The sequence below is a fragment of the Chrysemys picta genome, chromosome 5 (assembly GCF_011386835.1).
Source record: "Chrysemys picta bellii isolate R12L10 chromosome 5, ASM1138683v2, whole genome shotgun sequence".
Classification (NCBI taxonomy): domain Eukaryota; kingdom Metazoa; phylum Chordata; order Testudines; family Emydidae; genus Chrysemys; species Chrysemys picta.
The window spans coordinates 31,862,999-31,879,172 of record NC_088795.1 but is presented as its reverse complement, the minus strand read 5'-3'; the positions used below and the strand labels follow the sequence as shown (position 1 = coordinate 31,879,172).

Here is a 16,174-nt window from a genome sequence, read left to right as displayed (position 1 = left end):
ACCTATTCATTAAAAGTTGTTAATATATATACACTATATGTCCACAGCTAAACCATGAGATAAGAATATGATAGATCGGGGATTAAAGCGGCAAAAATGGGTGGAAGTAGAAGTCTGCTTCTTGATTTTTTCATGATGAACAATTCAAAGCTGAGTTACCTTGACACATACACTGAAAGAGCTCCCAAATGAACTGAGAAAGCTACTGAGAAAGTAATAAGAAACCAAACCCATGAAGTGTTTGGCATATGAGTGTCACCTTGCCTCCCACTGTTGATCTTGCCAGAGGGGAGCTTCCAGTAGAGAAAATAGGTCTTTAAAAGTAAGTGACCAGTGGCGGATTGATTGCTTTTTAGCCACTTTTATTGCAGATGTTTATGTGAGATTAATGAAGCTATTTTCCCTTGAAGGAGCCAGGGGGACTGTGGGATTTTTCAGAGCTGAGAACTCAAGTTAACAGGCTGTGCAACCAGGTAAGCTGCACTACCTATTTTTCATCCTTTGAGTAAAGACTCTGCCTGAGTATACACATACAGAAATGTTATGTATTGTATGTATGTAGAGGGGGACAAGGTATGCAAGAGAAAACACAGGGAGAGGGGCAAGGTGGATGGTTACGGGAGGACCATCAGGAAGCACTACAGAACTGCATCAGTGAGAGTGGACACAGACTGGAGGGGATGATGCAGCAGAATCTGTTGCAGCAATTTCTTTGCAATTTCTGAATGGTAATGACAGGATTGTCAAAGCCAAAAGGGCAGAACTCTAAAGCTGGTGACCACCAGGGCCAGCTCTAGGTTTTTTGCTGCCCCAGGCAAAAAAATTTTTGGCTGCACCTCCCCCCCCCGCCGCCCACCCCCCACACACACTGCACCCTCCTGCCACCCCCAGCCCTGGGTCACTGGTAACTCGCTCCCAGGGTGGGTCATTCAGCAGGAATTTTGGATGTGCACAGAACACAGACAGGATTGGTTCCCATATGGTTACAGAACTGCAGTAAAGTGGAACAATTTTCAGCTTGTGTGATTGAAGGCTATCTGGATGCATGTTATAAGACTGTCCTACATAAATGAGGAAAAGTTGAGGTGCCTTTATTATTCTTTTGTTCCATTCTTTGTTTCTATGGGGAATTTGCCAATGCAATATCACTGTCTTCCTTTTAAACAAATAAAACTAAAACTTAAAAAAAACTAATAGTAAAAAAAAAAGCAATGGCTATTGAAAATAGAAATTCCAGTTCTAATAACCACTGGGAAGCATTTCTTGCTCAATTTATTCTACTTTTTCTACAGCAAGTTACAGTGGATCAGTATATTTGATTTGGGAGAAATGAAGTAACAGCTGCCCAAATTGAGCTTGAGCACTCCTGAATTTTGAGGGTGTTCAAATCTGGAAGGCAGGTGCTGGATTCCCTTTCTGAATATTAGCTAAATCTGGAAAAGAAAAGTCAATTTCTGCTTCCTTGGCTCAGAAGTGTAAATCGTCCTACGTGCCTGGTACTGTATCTAAAGCTGCCCAGTCTAGTAGAGCCTCCCCTCCCTTACTTTTCATTTTAAATTCTAGTGGGATCCACGTACCTCCCTTGCTAAGCTTCAGATAGAGAGGTGCACTGTCCATTTAGTCCACCCAATTCTTTCTTTGGTGGAGAGCCCAGGGCTGGGGTGGCAGGAGGTGCGGGTGCAGGAGCAGAGAAGAGCCCAGGGCTGGGGCGGCAGGAGGTGCGGGTGTGGGCCAGAGCTGGGGCGGCAGGGGGTGCGGGTGCAGGGGGGGGAGAAGAGCCCAAGGCTGGGTGGCAGGAGATGCAGGGTGGGGGGAGAGCCCAGGGCTGGGGCAGCAGGGGGTGCGGGGGGAGCCCAGGGCTGGGGGGGGTGGTGGCAAAAAAAACTACAGCTGGCTCTGTCCCTACCATTCACAGCAAGCTGCAGCATGAGGTTTCAGTTCCACACTCCTTCCCCCTCCTTTTCCTGTTAATTGCGGCTGAGGGAATGTGGGAAATGTAATTCTTTCCCTGCTCCAGGGCTGGCTCTATAGACAGGGAGCTAACCAAGGAATTACAGCTCCCAGGGCCCCCTGTTGGTTCTCAGCTCCCCTGCAGGATTCTTGTGCCCCTGCAAATTTGCCGCCCCATGCACCTACTTGCTTTGCTGGTGCCTAGAGCTGGCCCTGGTGACCACTTTCCATTCTTGCCAAGGCTTACCTCGGTATTCTCCACATTTGTTCTGGTCTGTGATCCAGCCCATTTAGGGCCTTGCCTGCCTGAAGAAAGAAAAATACAGGTTGGGGTATGTGGGCTTTCTGGTATTGGTGTGGCAAAAGGACCTGTGTTTCTAATTCCTTGTGGTAAAGCTTGTAGACCATTTCCCACTGCTGCATTGACCTGCCATGCAGTGCAAGTCTCAAACCCAGAAGTTACCAAGTGAGAGCAGTTGATACCACACAAACAGGGGCTACACCCTGACTCAGTGACAGGGTCGGCTCCAGGCACCAGCTGAGCAAGCTCGTGCTTGGGGCCGCAGATTGTTGGAGGCGGCATACTGCCCAATCCTAGGGTGGCACGGCTGCTTTTTTTTTGTTTTTTGTTCTTGTTCTGCTCCGGCCGCCCTGTAGGGGGCGGTGGTGCGGAGAACCAGAGCGCCTTGCAGGGCAGTCCTCTTCCTTCCCTCCCCGCCGACTGGAGCGGAGCCCTCGCGACAGGCGGGAGGAGTTGTGTAACAGCGCCCCTGCTGTAGCCCTGGCCTCCCCCTTCTCTCTCTCTCCTGCCCGCTTCCCCCCGCCCCAAGCCGGTCCCCCGGCACCCGCGCTCCAGCTGCGCTGCAGGTTGTTTTTTTTTTGCTTTGCCGTTCTGGCCGCCCCGTTTTTTTTTTTTTTTGCTTTGGGTGGCCAAAAAGCCAGAGCCGGCCCTGCTCAGTGAGACCAGCAGACTGCTGCTTGGTCACTTCTTAGCATAAAGCTTCCACACCCCATGTCTGAGCAACTAGTTGCAAGGCCTCCTGCCAGCCAGAGTCTTCCTGCCTCCTCCTTTGGTTCCCACTCCTTGTTCCTGTTGCCTTGCCTTGCCCCTGCTCTCTTGCCTAACTCTAGTTATTGACTCTGGTTTGACCCTTGGTGTGACACTGGTTTGATCCTTGATGTGGCTTCTAACTCTAGCTGTAACCCCTGGTGTGACCCCTGAAGCTACTCTAGGATCTGACCATTAAGTCAGACTGGCCACGTACGGGCCCTGATGTTATCTCAGCTAATGACCAGGGACTGGGAGTGAAGAATGATGAAGACTATCTCTACCTATATTAAAAGCTACTGTTAATTATGGCATGGGACACTGCCCAACCTGAGCAGGGACAAACTGGAAGGTATGGAATCCAGGGTTTCTGTGCTGTAATTTATAAAGGCAGGACGACGTGTCCAGTCTCTGCTTTCACCATTCTTAATAGCTTCCTTCTCTTTTTATTTTCTTAATTAAAACATTAATTCTCAAATTAAAAATAAAATGCTAATACCTCGTTGTTCCTGTTGGGAGAAATCATGACTCAAATTTGCATTTTGCTCACTTTGATCTCTATACTTTTTTTTCTTTTTAATGAGGAGGAAAGGTAAATTTACTAAGCAAGGGCTAATCTGGCTTTTTCTTTGTTAGGGGGTCATAGCAGCACTCTTTTCCCAAGAAAATATTCTGACTTGATTGATCAAGTAGCTGGGACTGTGACATCAAAGCTAACCAGGGGAAGCAAGAAAATGAGTCGGGTAAAGGTAAAGATACAGGGAGACGAATCCTGATTTAAAAAATAAATAAAATAAAGGTGTAAAATTTCACCAAAGGCATAGGAAGTTTGTATTAAAATGATGTGAGGTTTTGATATCTGAAAACTTCACAAATCAAGAGAAGAAAATGGGACCTCTAGGCACTGCTGTAATATAAATAAATGAAATCATATCTATTATTTATTTAAATTAAACAAAAGTTTAATTATTGCAGGTACGAACTATTAGAATTAGAGCCCCCTAAAATAACATCATAAAATAAATTCAACTCTACTTATTGTAGACGTTGCCCCCTTTAATTAATGACAGAATTTCTTATTACTACAAGGTAGTATCACAAATCAGTTGGTGAAATTTAAACCCTAGTTTGAATGGGACAAAGTGATGCTCAGATCTTGTGCCGGCCCTTTCCACACAGGGATGAGTTTCACTCAGCAAGTGCAAGAATGGCTGAATCTGGTCTGTAATGGTTAGTGGTCCTGCCAGCCTTGTAGATGGAAGTAGCATTACAGTGAATGTTGATGACAGTGTGATTGCAAGTTGAGAGCAAAAGCACTGAACTAGCACGTAACATATTAATGAAATGCTTTTATTAGTTGAAAAGATAAAAACAATTCTTTTCTCCAGAAGGAAGGTAAAATGGGACAGTGGTGTTTGGGATTTTTTAGTGATAAAATGTTTCAAAATATTTTTTCAGTATTTAAATTGCTTGCCATGATAACTGATAAAAAATGTTCATGGGCAAAATGTATTGATAGTATTGTTGTAAAATACAAAAGAAAAACATGACTGCAGTATATAAAGTCAAAGCAAGGATGTCCTTCAGATTTAGGTGATTATAAAGCTGTAGAAATTTTGCTTTGCTCCAGTGACTTTCTGGTAGAGTGAGATTCACCCTGTCTGTGCTGAGGACAAGCATAAAGCCTTCTGAACCATGTAAGTCCCCTGTAAGCCTTGTGGGCTGGATTCTGCTCCCTTTGAGATAAATGGCAACACCTTCAGTAATTTCAGTAGGAGCCAGCTTGAGCTCTGTAAATAGGACTTAAGTGCTGCACAGGCCTTGTGCTGGACCCCTGTACAGGGTGATTTTTACCTGAAGTAATCAGAGCAATGCAGGGGTGCTGGAACAATTTGTATAGTGGGGGTGCTGTAAGCAATTGAACCAAACTGTAAATTCTGTATATAATGGAAACCATTTCAAGTTGGGGGATGCTGCAGCCGTAGGCGCTGACTTCTGCTCTCCCCGGTGGGTGCTCGACCCCCCTTTGCCCCCAGCCTCAACCCACTCCACCCCTTCCACAAGGCCCCGCCCCTGCCATGCCCCAACTCCGCCCCCTCCCTGCCCTTATTCCAATTCCTTCCCCAAATCCTCGCCCTGGCCCCACCTCTTCCCCTGAGTGCACCATGTTCCTGCTCCTCCCGCTCCCTCCCAGCCGTTTGGCGGCAGCTGGGCAGGAAGCGCTGGGAGGTAGGCAGAGGAGAGGGGACGCGGCGTGCTTGGGGAGGGGATCTTGGCTTCCAGTGGGTGCAGAGCACCCACTAATTTTTCCCCATGCTCCAGCCCTGGACCATCCACGGAGTCGATGCCTATGGCTGCAGCACCCTCTGCACCCGTAGTTCCAGCATCTATGGAGCAATGCTTTTAAGATTTTGGGTATATCTGCACTTCAAGCTGGAGATGTAAATTCCAGCTTGCGGAGAGACATACCTATGCTAGCTCTAATCAAGCACCCTAGAAATAGTGTAGGTGCAGCAGTAGGAGGGGCTAGCTACCCCAAATATTGTACATACCTGTCTGTGACACTAGGTACATACTTGGGACAGCTAGCCCCTCCCACTGCTGCAGCTACACTCTATTTTTAGTACCCTCCCAGGTAATTCCGTGAGCTAAAAATTACACCTCCAGCTCCACGTGTAGACATCCCCTCCTAAGAAAAATTGTATGCATAAAAATTAGGTGAAAGTTATTTCAGAAGAAATTACTTTTTTTTAAGTACTTCAATACTTCCAACACATTTGCTTAATATATAATGCAGAACAGAAACTCCCTTTTGCATTAAGGATTCAAAATCTCATAGAACTGAGGGAAACTTCATGCTAATAATGAGGAGGTTCCTTACCTAAATATGACTTTAGGAATCTTGTGTATAACTTTAACAATACTAACATATATGGATAGGAAGTCTATTTGGAGCTTTATTATTATTTCTATAGCACCTAAAGTGTGCTAAAATAGCCTTGGTCTCTGCCTCCCCTGACAGTACAGGCAGGGTACTATGCACAACCTGGAACCCCTCTACATTTTGTTGAAAGCTTTCTGCTGACTGAACATTACAAGATAAGTCCCTAGATAACACCATGCTTACCTTACAAAGTGCACAAAAACCCACCCTTATTTATGGATTTTACAAGGCCCTTCCTCCAGCCCCAGGTATTGATAACAATTCACAGCTTTGTATTTCACTACATAGCTAAATTAGGCAAGCAGAATGATATGTCCTGGGATCCTCCCTTAGCAGTCAACTTCACAAGTTTAGCAAAAAACTGACTGTGCTCAGTAGGTGACTTTCAAAGGCTCCCAAATTGGTCAAATATAATCCAGCTTCCTTTGAAACAAGAGAAAGAACTTCCCAGTGAGAGTTATTTCCATGACATGTTAGCATTCAACTTCAGCTGTAGACCTAATCAAAGAAAGTTTACAATACTTTTTTATAGTGGGAGAAGTCTATATTTTTTCACTTTCTTCACATTTAAAAACTGTAGAAATGTTTTTTTTCCTAAACTTTAAAAATAAACAAGCTCCAAGCAGAGGCTATGCATAGAGAGTTTCCGTCCTAAAATGTAAAAATTTCAGAAAGTTATAGCTGAGGTGTGTCTGAAAAGAGGAGGTCTGCTGATATCAGTGAAGAAAGCTGCCAACTCCTTGCAACTCATGTTGCTGGCCTGCTGTAGAATACAGGCATGCTGGGTTGGTGAAGTGCTGGGTATGATTTAGCAGCTTTTATGGAGATGGAGATGAATGTCCCTTGGCCTGCAATACAGCCTCCATGTCATTGTGAAGACTCTGTTGTAATATACTTAGTAAATGATCATGAAAAATCACAGAAAAATACAAATATTTTATTTCTGCCTAGCCCTTTTTGCCATGAAAAATTCCAAGAAGTTTTTGCATACTACATACAGTAAATAAGGCACTACTAAAATACAGCCAGGTGTATGGTGGCAGCTAATTAGCATACTACTGCACAATGGTAGAAAATATTGGACAAGGCCATTGGGAAAATCCCTTATTCTTACAAAAAGTTCCATGGAACCTTTAGTGTCCATATAGAACAGACAGGCCTGTTGCTTTTAAGATGTGAACCACAACATCGAGCAGGAAACAAAGAGTCTGGGAAATCAGTGAATGTTTAGAACGAGTGACATGGCTTCTCCACTGAAAATAAATCATTGCCCATAATGTTTGAGATGGAGTAGTACAGTGTATGACAGCCAGTGTAATAAGTGGTTAATAGAGATCAGCTTTTGAGATCAGTATCAGATTAGGGATCAAAATCACTTTTGGGGATCAAAGGCCACATTTTAAAGGGATTTAGACACCTGGATAGGCATCAAAGTCCGCCATGTTGGTACCCTGACATTTTCAAAACTGCAGCGCTGATGTTGTCTGATGCCTGTTTTCACTGATCAGCATTTTCAAAACAGCCTAAGCACTACTGCCATCCCACAGTGAAGGAGCTGTGCCCAGCCTTACCTTCAGCCAAAGCCCTGGAGGCCCCAAAGTGGGATTTTTAAAGTAGGTAGGAAAATGCCTATTTTGAAAGCAGATCCCAATCCTGTAGGTGTGCTGTAATATGTGTCTGTTGCCTGATATGTGTCAGTTGCTGCAGCAGGGGGGCTGGATGCAGGCGACCAATAGGTAGGAGAGTAGCACAGCACACGCAAAAGACAGATGAGAGCACAGGGAATCTTTGGGTGAGTGTGAGAGAGGTACTGAGTGTGAGTGTGTGTTTTTCACCTGCCAGGGCATGGGCTTGCTAAGTGGCTGAGCTGGCTTAGGTGCTTAACTCCAGGAGAAGGTTCATGGCTGAAGATCCTGAGTGGAGGGAGCTGCTTATTTCTGTATCGGCCAGGCATACCAGCTCAGTCACTTGAGCCCTTATGCTCCTTTCGTCTCCCTGTCCTCCTGGCTGGTGTATGCGGCTCCCCACTCAACTTGCTGGCTTCCAAAAAGTCCCTTCCTTAGGCACTTTAATATCCCTCTACAGGGAGTCTAGGCAGCATGGAGTCATCCAACTTGAAAATTTCACTAGGCAATGTTCTGCCTCTAAAAATCTGAGCCTAAGAGTAATTGGCTACAATACTAAACAGGGACTCAAGAGACCTGGGTCCTATTCTAAGCTATGTTACTGACTGATGGTGTGACCTTGGGCAACCTTTATCTTCCTTATGCTGTGCCTCAGTTTTCCCATCTGTAAAATGGGGCAATGAGACTTTCCCTTCTTTATAAAAGGCTTTTAAATTTATGGTAGAAAAGCACTACAGAAGTGCTACGTGTTTATTAATTCTTTTTATACAGGAATCAAAACCAGTAGAGATCCTCTTTAAGGATCAATAAAGATCATCATTAGGGGTGTCAAAATCTAAAGGAATCAACATTGTGCAGATCAGTTTATGGAGTAATATCAGTAGGGAATCAGCCATAGGACCAGTTCAACTCTGAGGACAGATGGATCTAATTTAAGGATCAGCGTGGATCTGTTTAAACATAAGCCATAAGGATCTGAGTTGGGATCAGCAGCTGTAGAGCTCCTGTACAAATAGATATTGCAGCCCAACCCATGTTGTCCAAGCAGTAGGTGGTGTACACACCCCTGGGTTTGGGTTATGTATAATCTTTTGCTTCCAATTAAAAAAAAGAAGCTATATTTTCCTTAGCCTAGAGGCTCCAATTTCTGACAACCGCTGACTTCCCACCCCGGTTTTGTGCCTTTGTTCTTTATTTAGTAGGGAATTTTTTTTTTTTTGGTTAGTTAGTTTGTTTCGTGATCTTTTCCCCCGTCCTTGAAACTGATGAAGTTGGCCACGCATTTTTTCTAAGCAGAGCATCGTCATGTATGAAAAAGTTTGACCCTTCAAGGAAGAGGTGGGAGGAGGACATTGAATCACCTCCCTAGCGGCCAGTTTTATCCAGTTTTTTTTAAATAGAAATTAGCTAGACAGACATTGACCTAGATCAACGGTGTTTGCAATTCTCATGAGTCACGCATTAGCTGCGAAGTTTGCACTATTTAGTGTTCTTAGAACTCCACTCCCCGCAGTCACCTGGTTACGCGAGACTCTGGGTTTTCACTAGGAAACGTGTCTAGGGCTTGAAATCAAAAGTTTGATATTCCAAAGGCTCCAGAGCAAGAAAGCAAATAAAAACTCCCCGTTTATTGCCTTATTTTTAAGCCAATCTCATGATTTGGGGGACGGGCCTACCCAAAAATGTGGCACACTTGGGGCTGACGACATGGCCAGCAGCAGGGGTACGCGAGCTGCCCCAGAAGCCCCTCCAACAGGTGTCAGAGGGGTGAGCCCATCCTGCCATTCGCACATTCCTAGCTGATCGCTCTTAGGGGGTGCGAGAGACCTGGCTCCCACTACTCACTCCGGCTGCCCCTGTTTTTGCCCCCTCCCTGCGCCTCATGCGGCCCCTCTGCACCCCACTTTTGCACCAGGGCGTAGCAGCGCCCGGGCAGAGCCAGCCAGGGCAGCGGCTTCAGCGGCGGCCACCGAGCATGCTCAGACTGTCCCCCTGCCGAGCGGGCGGGCGGGCGCAGGAACCGGACGGAGCTGTGGGAGGCACAAGCATGCGTGCGGGGCTCGGGCAGGCCTTGCGGGGGCTGCTGCTGCTCTCGGCTCGGAGCTGCTCCTGCTCCGGAGCGGGAAGGAGGAGGCGGCTGGGGCAGCCGCTGCCGCGCTGCAGCTGGCTCAGCACCATGGCCCAGTGCAGCACGGAGCAGCGGGGGCGGCCCCACTCGCCCGAGTACCGCCTCTACTTTAGTAAGTAGCAGCCCCCCGGGGGCTCCAGGCGCCGCAGCCTCTGGCCGGGGAGGTGCGGGGGGCGCGGTGGAACGCGGGGCTGGCTGCGAGCTCAGGGACGCTGCCCCCTGCCAGCCGTCATTGGGGGGCGCTCCCTAAAGGGGGTGAATGGAGAAAGCCAGGATCCCCCCTCTCCAGGACATGCTTTAGAGCTCAACTAGGAAACTTGGCCAGGGGCGTTAACATAGGCACCCCCTGTTGCTGCCGCACCCCCCCGGGGCGCTGGAGCATTGGGTTGAAACCTACAGGCTTTTGCTACAAATGAATCAAGAGTAGGATGTGGCTAGATGCATTAGCCCCTCCTAGGCCTGGAGAGTTGGCGTGTGCAGAAGGCTCTGTCTCCAGCCCTGCAGGGAATTTGAATGTTCCAGAGAAACAGCTGAAGGCTTGTCTCCCCAGAGGGTGACTTTAAATTAAAAAAAAAAAAAAATACACTAAAATGAATCCAGTACAAAGGAGTCTCTTGTGTCCCACTGGGTGAGACTTGTGGCAGTGAGGGCCTTTCAGCCACCAACGGCCCCACTATGGGCCAAAACACACAACCCAGAATGAAGAAGAGAAAACAATTACAAATTAAAAAAAAAAGTGTAGGAAACGTTTAAAGCAGTGCATGAGTTTAATTACTTTGGCAGGAATAACAGTGTGTAGACTCAGTCTTATGATGTAATAATAGTGAGTGCTCCAAATGTGCTTGTAGTAAAGGGAAATTTGCATTTGAAATGAGGAGAGCTATTTTACTGAGGGCCTGCTGAGCAGTCAGCATGTATAAAAGTGTGAACGAAGCTCTCAGACCTGTCAAGACAGAAAAACCTAGTGTGACAAGGTGGGTGAGGAAATATATCTTTTCTTGGACAAGCTTCTTTTGCCTCACTCGTCTTGTCTCCTTAATGCCCTGGGACAACATAGTTATACCAACATTGCAAACAAAAAGTTAGTGTGGTTACTTTCAATTTCACACTTCCTTTTTTTAATAGTTATGAAGATTTTTAAAAAGCCACTTTCTGATTTTGCTCTTAATACTGATTTTTATACCACTGTCATTCCATTACGTTCAGTGGAGTCACTTCTGTTTTACACTGCTGGGGGAGAAATGGACAGATGTAAATGGTCAGTTGCACCCTGTCAGAAATCTGTCACGCTGACTCCACTCGAGGTTGGGTGCGATAGGCTTGATCTAGCGACTGTCACTTCAGTTTGAACAGTGGCCTATGAGTAGGCCCCTACCGATTTCACTGTCCATTTTGGTCAATTTCACAGTCAGAAGATTTTAAAAATTGTAAATTTCATGATTTCAGCTGTTGAAATCTGAAATTTCACGGTGTTGTAATTGTAGGGGTCCTGACCCCAAAAGGAGTTTGTGGGGGGGGGTGGCAAGGTTATTGTAGGGGGGGTTGCAGTACCCTTACTTCTGAACTGCTGCTGGCAGTGGCCCTGCTTTTGGAGCTGGGCAGCTGGCGAGCAGCGGCAGATGGCTGGGAGCTCAACTCTGACGGCAAAGCTGCCATTAGCAGAAGTAAGGGTGGCATGTTATGGTATTGCCACCCTTACTTCTGCACTGCTGCTAGTGGGGCACTGCCTTCAGAGCTGGGTGCCTGGCTGCTCTCCAGCCGTCCAACTCTGAAGGCAGTGCAGAAGTAAGGGTGGCAATACCACAACCTCCCTAAAATATGCCGATTTTTATCAGCAACTGATAGAAATTGCAACTCCCTATTGGGTCAGGACCCCCAGTTTGAGAAATGCTTGTCTCCCCTCTGAAATCTGTACAGTATAGGGTAAAAGCACAAAAAAGACCAGATTTTGCAGAGGGAGACCAGATTTCATGGTCTGTGATGCATTTTTCATGGCCATAAATTTGGTAGGGCCCTACCTATGGCTAAACGTAGTCTTTTATTTGCTGGAATGTAACATCATATTTGTACAACATTTGCATAACAATTGTTTCTGTCTTAATAATAATATATGGTGATATACCTATGTCATAGAGCTGGAAGGGACCCTGAAAGGTCATGGAGTCCAGCCCCCTGCCTTCACTAGCAGGACCAAGTACTGATTGTGCCCCAGATCCCTAAGTGCCCCCCCCCCCCGGATTGAACTCAGAACCCTGGGTTTAGGGGGCCAATACTCAAACCACTGAGCTATCCCTTCCCCCTATTGCAGGGGTTGATGTATAAATTGACCATTTTATCGTAAAATTTGGAGTTTGACTCCAGAAAAGACTTTGTTACAACATAAATCCCCCCGGCAAAGCAGTGTTTCAATTTAAAATACTCATAGACCCTTGTCGGTCTATAATGATGGAAGCAATAGGGACATATTTATTAGTAATGTGGACATCTTTCAGCATGTTTGGTTTAGATATGTAACAATTTTTTTTGTCTCACAGAGAATGCGGAGGGTAAATATATTTCCCCGTTTCATGACATTCCTCTGTTTGCTGGATCTAAAGAGGTATATGTTAGACTCAAATGCAGTTATTATTTCTTGAAATGGTGGATGTTGTGTCCTCTAATGGTCAAAAGCAGGTTGATTTTTTTTTTCTTTTCAATAGAAATCTTGTTGTATTTTTAGCAATTACTACAATAGATTCATATATTTTAGGACCAGAAGGGACCTTTATGATCTATGGTGACTTCCTCCATAGTACAGACCATAGAATTTCACCCGGTAATTCCTGTGTTGAGTTCAATAATTTGTGGTGGAACTGGAGTGTGCATTAGAAAGATATGCAGTTTTGATTTAAAGACTTTCAAATGATAAGTCCACCATATCTTTTGGTAAGGTGTTCCAGTCGTTAATTACCCTGGCTGTTAAAATTCTGTGCTTATGTGCGCTAATTTAGAATACAGTTTCTACTGTTACTATTCCTAAATCACTTTTTGTTTCACCAAACCCATGTAAATTGCTATTTTTCTACAGTACCAGCAGCTTTGCAGTAGAAGAGGCTTATACGATACATATTTGTGTGAATGGTATATTTCTTTAATTCCCAAAAGATGTGTTGTAATTTGAAGGCAGCAATAATGCCCAAGAGAGGAGTGGTAATCACACCTTTGGAGAATTACAAGGCATGAGGTGCAGCCAAGCACTTTCACGTATTGTTAGCCATATTCCCTGGAGTTTCATTATTGCTATAGTGAAATGCCTGTTTTCTACGTCATCTGTGAAAACTGCCAGCCTTCAGTTTAGTCTGAGAAGAGGTTTGCTTATTATGGCATACTAGTTCCAAAAAATAGCTTGGGAAATTTTCAGCCTTTAAGGTTTGTTGCCTCAACTGTTCAGTTCATTTGTAGGATGGAACACTGAGAAAAATCTGCAGCCCTATCATGTGCCAAGAGGGGTTTTCCTGAACAGATAAATGCTACATCAATATTGTTCTGTTTAATCATTTAAAACCAGGGCTTGAAAAGTGTACCTGATGCCTTTTTGTAGGACGACTAAACCTGTTGGTGAGAGGTTGATGGGAAAGACAAGAGTTGGAAGGCCTTACAAGGGAGGTCCAGGGGCCATAACTTTACTAGTACCTCTTACTATCCTTAGCTGCTGGGAGGGAGGAGGGTGCTGACATTTCCATTATGGGTATGTCTACACTATGGGATTAATCCGAATTTATATAATTCAAATTTTGGAAACAGATTGTATAAAGTCGAATGTATGCAGCCACACTAAGCACATTAATTCGGTGGTGTGCGTCCATGTACCGGGGCTAGCGTCGATTTCCGGAGTGTTGCACTGTGGGTAGCTATCCCATAGTTCCCACAGTCTCCTCCACCCATTGGAATTCTGGGTTGAGATCCCAATGCCTGATGGGGCCAAAAACATTGTCGCAGGTGGTTCTGGGTACATCCTCCCCCCTCTCCAGGGAAGCAACGGCAGACAACCGTTTCGCGCCTTTTTCCTGGGTGAACAGCGCAGACGCCATACCACGGCAAGCATGGAGCCCACTCAGCTCAAGACAGCAGTCATGAACATTGTAAACACCTTGCGCGTTATCGTGCAGTTTATGCTGAACCAGAACCTGCAAAACCAGGCGGTGAGGAGTAGGCTACGGCAGCATGGTGGTGAGAGTGATGAGGACATGGACATGGAATTCTATCAAACCGCGGGCCCCGGTGCTTTGGAGATCATGCTGTTAATGGGCAGGTTATAGCCGTGGAATGCCGATTCTGGGCCCGGGAAACAAGCACAGACTGGTGGGACTGCATAGTGTTGCAGGTGTGGGACGATTACCAGTGGCTGTGAAACTTTCGCATGCGTAAGGGCACTTTCTTGGAACTTTGTGACTTGCTTTCCCCTGCCCTGAAGCACCAGAATACAAGATGAGAGCAGCCCTCACAGTTGAGAAGCGAGTGGCGATAACCCTGTGGAAGCTTGCAACGCCAGACAGCTACCGTCAGTCGGGAATCAATTTGGAGTGGGTAAATCTACTGTGGGGGCTGCTGTGATGCAAGTAGCCAAAGCAATCACTGAGCTGCTGCTACGAAAGTGACTCTGGGAAATGTGCAGGTCATAGTGGATGGCTTTGCTGCAATGGGATTCCCTAACTGTGGTGGGGCGATAGATGGAACCCATATCCCTATCTTGGCACCGGAGCACTTGTGGATCACAAGGGACGTTTCACCAACATCAACGTGGGCTGGCCGGGAAGGGTTCATGACGCTCGCGTCTTCTAATCTGTTTAAACGGCTGCAGCAAGGGACTTACTTCCCGGACCAGAAAATAACCGTTGGGGATGTTGAAATGCCTATAGTTATCCCTGGGCACCCAGCCTACCCCTTAATGCCATGGCTCATGAAGCCATACACAGGCAGCCTGGACAGGAGTCAGGAGCTGTTCAACTACAGGCTGAGCAAGTGCAGAATGGTGGTAGAATGTGCATTTGGCCGTTTAAAAGGTCGCTGGCGCTCGTTACTGACTCGGTCAGACCTCAGTCAAACCAATATCCCCATTGTTATTGCTGCTTGCTGTGTGCTCCACAATCTCTGTGAGAGTAAGGGGGAGACCTTTATGGCGGGTTGGGAGGCTGAGGCAAATTGCCTGGCTGCTGATTATGCGCAGCCAGACACCAGGGCAATTAGAAGATCACACCAGGAAGCGCTGCGCATCAGAGAAGCTTTGAAAACCAGTTTCATGACTGGCCAGGCTACGATGTGAAAGTTCTGTTTGTTGAAAACCCGCCCCCTTGATTGACTCATTCCCTGTAAGCAAACCACCCTCCCCCCTTAAATCGCAGGTTGCTTTTAAAGGAAATAAAGTCACTATCGTTTAAAATTCATGTATTCTTTATTAATTGATTATAAACATAGGGAGAGAACTGACAAGGTAACCTGGGTGAGGTTTGGGAGGAGGATAGGAGGGAAGTAAAAGGCCACTAAAAAAATTCAATATAATGAGAGCCTTTTGGATGAGCTGTCCACTGGGGTGGAGTGGGAGGGTACACGGAGCCTCCCCCCCCACCCCCCGCGTTCTTACACGTCTGGCTGAGGAGGATATGGAACATGGTGAGGGGGGAGGGAGGTTATACAGCAGCTGCAGCGGCAGTCTGTTATCCTGCTGCCGTTCCTGAAGCTCCACCAGACGCCGGAGTATGTCCGTTTGATCACACAGCAGCCCCAGCGTTGCAGCCTGCCACCTCTCACCTTGAGCGTCCCTCATGACCTCATGTTCACTGGCATCTTTCCTGTATTTAGATACCGTGTCCTTCCACTCATTCAAATGAGCTCTTTCATTGCGGGTGCATTCCATTATTTCCGAGAACATCTTGTCTTGCGTCCTCTTTCTCCACTGCCTTATCTGAGATAGTCTTCGGGATGGAGGAGGGAGGCTTGAAAAATTTGCAGCTGCTGGAGGGAGGGATGAAAAAAAGGAGAGAAGTTTTTAAAATGATACATTTTACAGAACAATGCTTATACTCTTTCATGGTGAACAACACTATTCACATTACATAGCACATGTGATTTCAGTACAAGGTCGCATTTTCCATCTTAATATTGAGTGCCTGTGGCTTTGGTGTTAGAGATCACAGACGCAGGTCCGGGCAACAGAATTCAGCTTGCATGCCGCCATGGTAAGCCATTGTCTTTCGGCTTCTGCGCCCTCCTTTCACACATACCAAGCAAAGCCCATTGACTGCTGCGGTTTTCCTGTTAACCTTCAGCAGCAGAAAACAAACTAACCCCCCCCCCCCCCCCGCCATGAATTATCTGGGATGATCGCTGTACCCCTCCCCCCACCGCGGCTGGTATCAGGGAAGATCCCTGCTAGCCAAACGTGAAAAGCTCAGGGCCAATTCCCCCCCGCTTGGCTAACTGCAGGGAAGGATTTCTTTTCA

General features: G+C 46.3%; 1 protein-coding gene across 7 annotated transcripts in view; it reads left to right on the top strand.

Moving 5' to 3' along the window:
* The first annotated feature begins 9,490 nt into the window (after positions 1-9,490).
* Positions 9,491-16,174, top strand: part of PPA2 (inorganic pyrophosphatase 2) — a 50,450-nt gene continuing 43,766 nt past the window's right edge. For 2 of the 7 annotated variants that reach the window (XM_065596190.1, XM_065596192.1), the window contains exons 1-2: positions 9,572-9,807; positions 12,230-12,294. In XM_065596190.1, coding sequence (XP_065452262.1) covers positions 9,615-9,807; positions 12,230-12,294 — 258 coding nt within the window. In that variant the 5' untranslated portion in view covers positions 9,572-9,614. Of the gene's footprint in view, positions 9,808-12,229; positions 12,295-16,174 lie in introns of all 7 variants that reach the window. The other 5 variants (XM_005287872.4, XM_024106819.3, XM_065596191.1 and 2 more) reach the window with 5 other exon arrangements.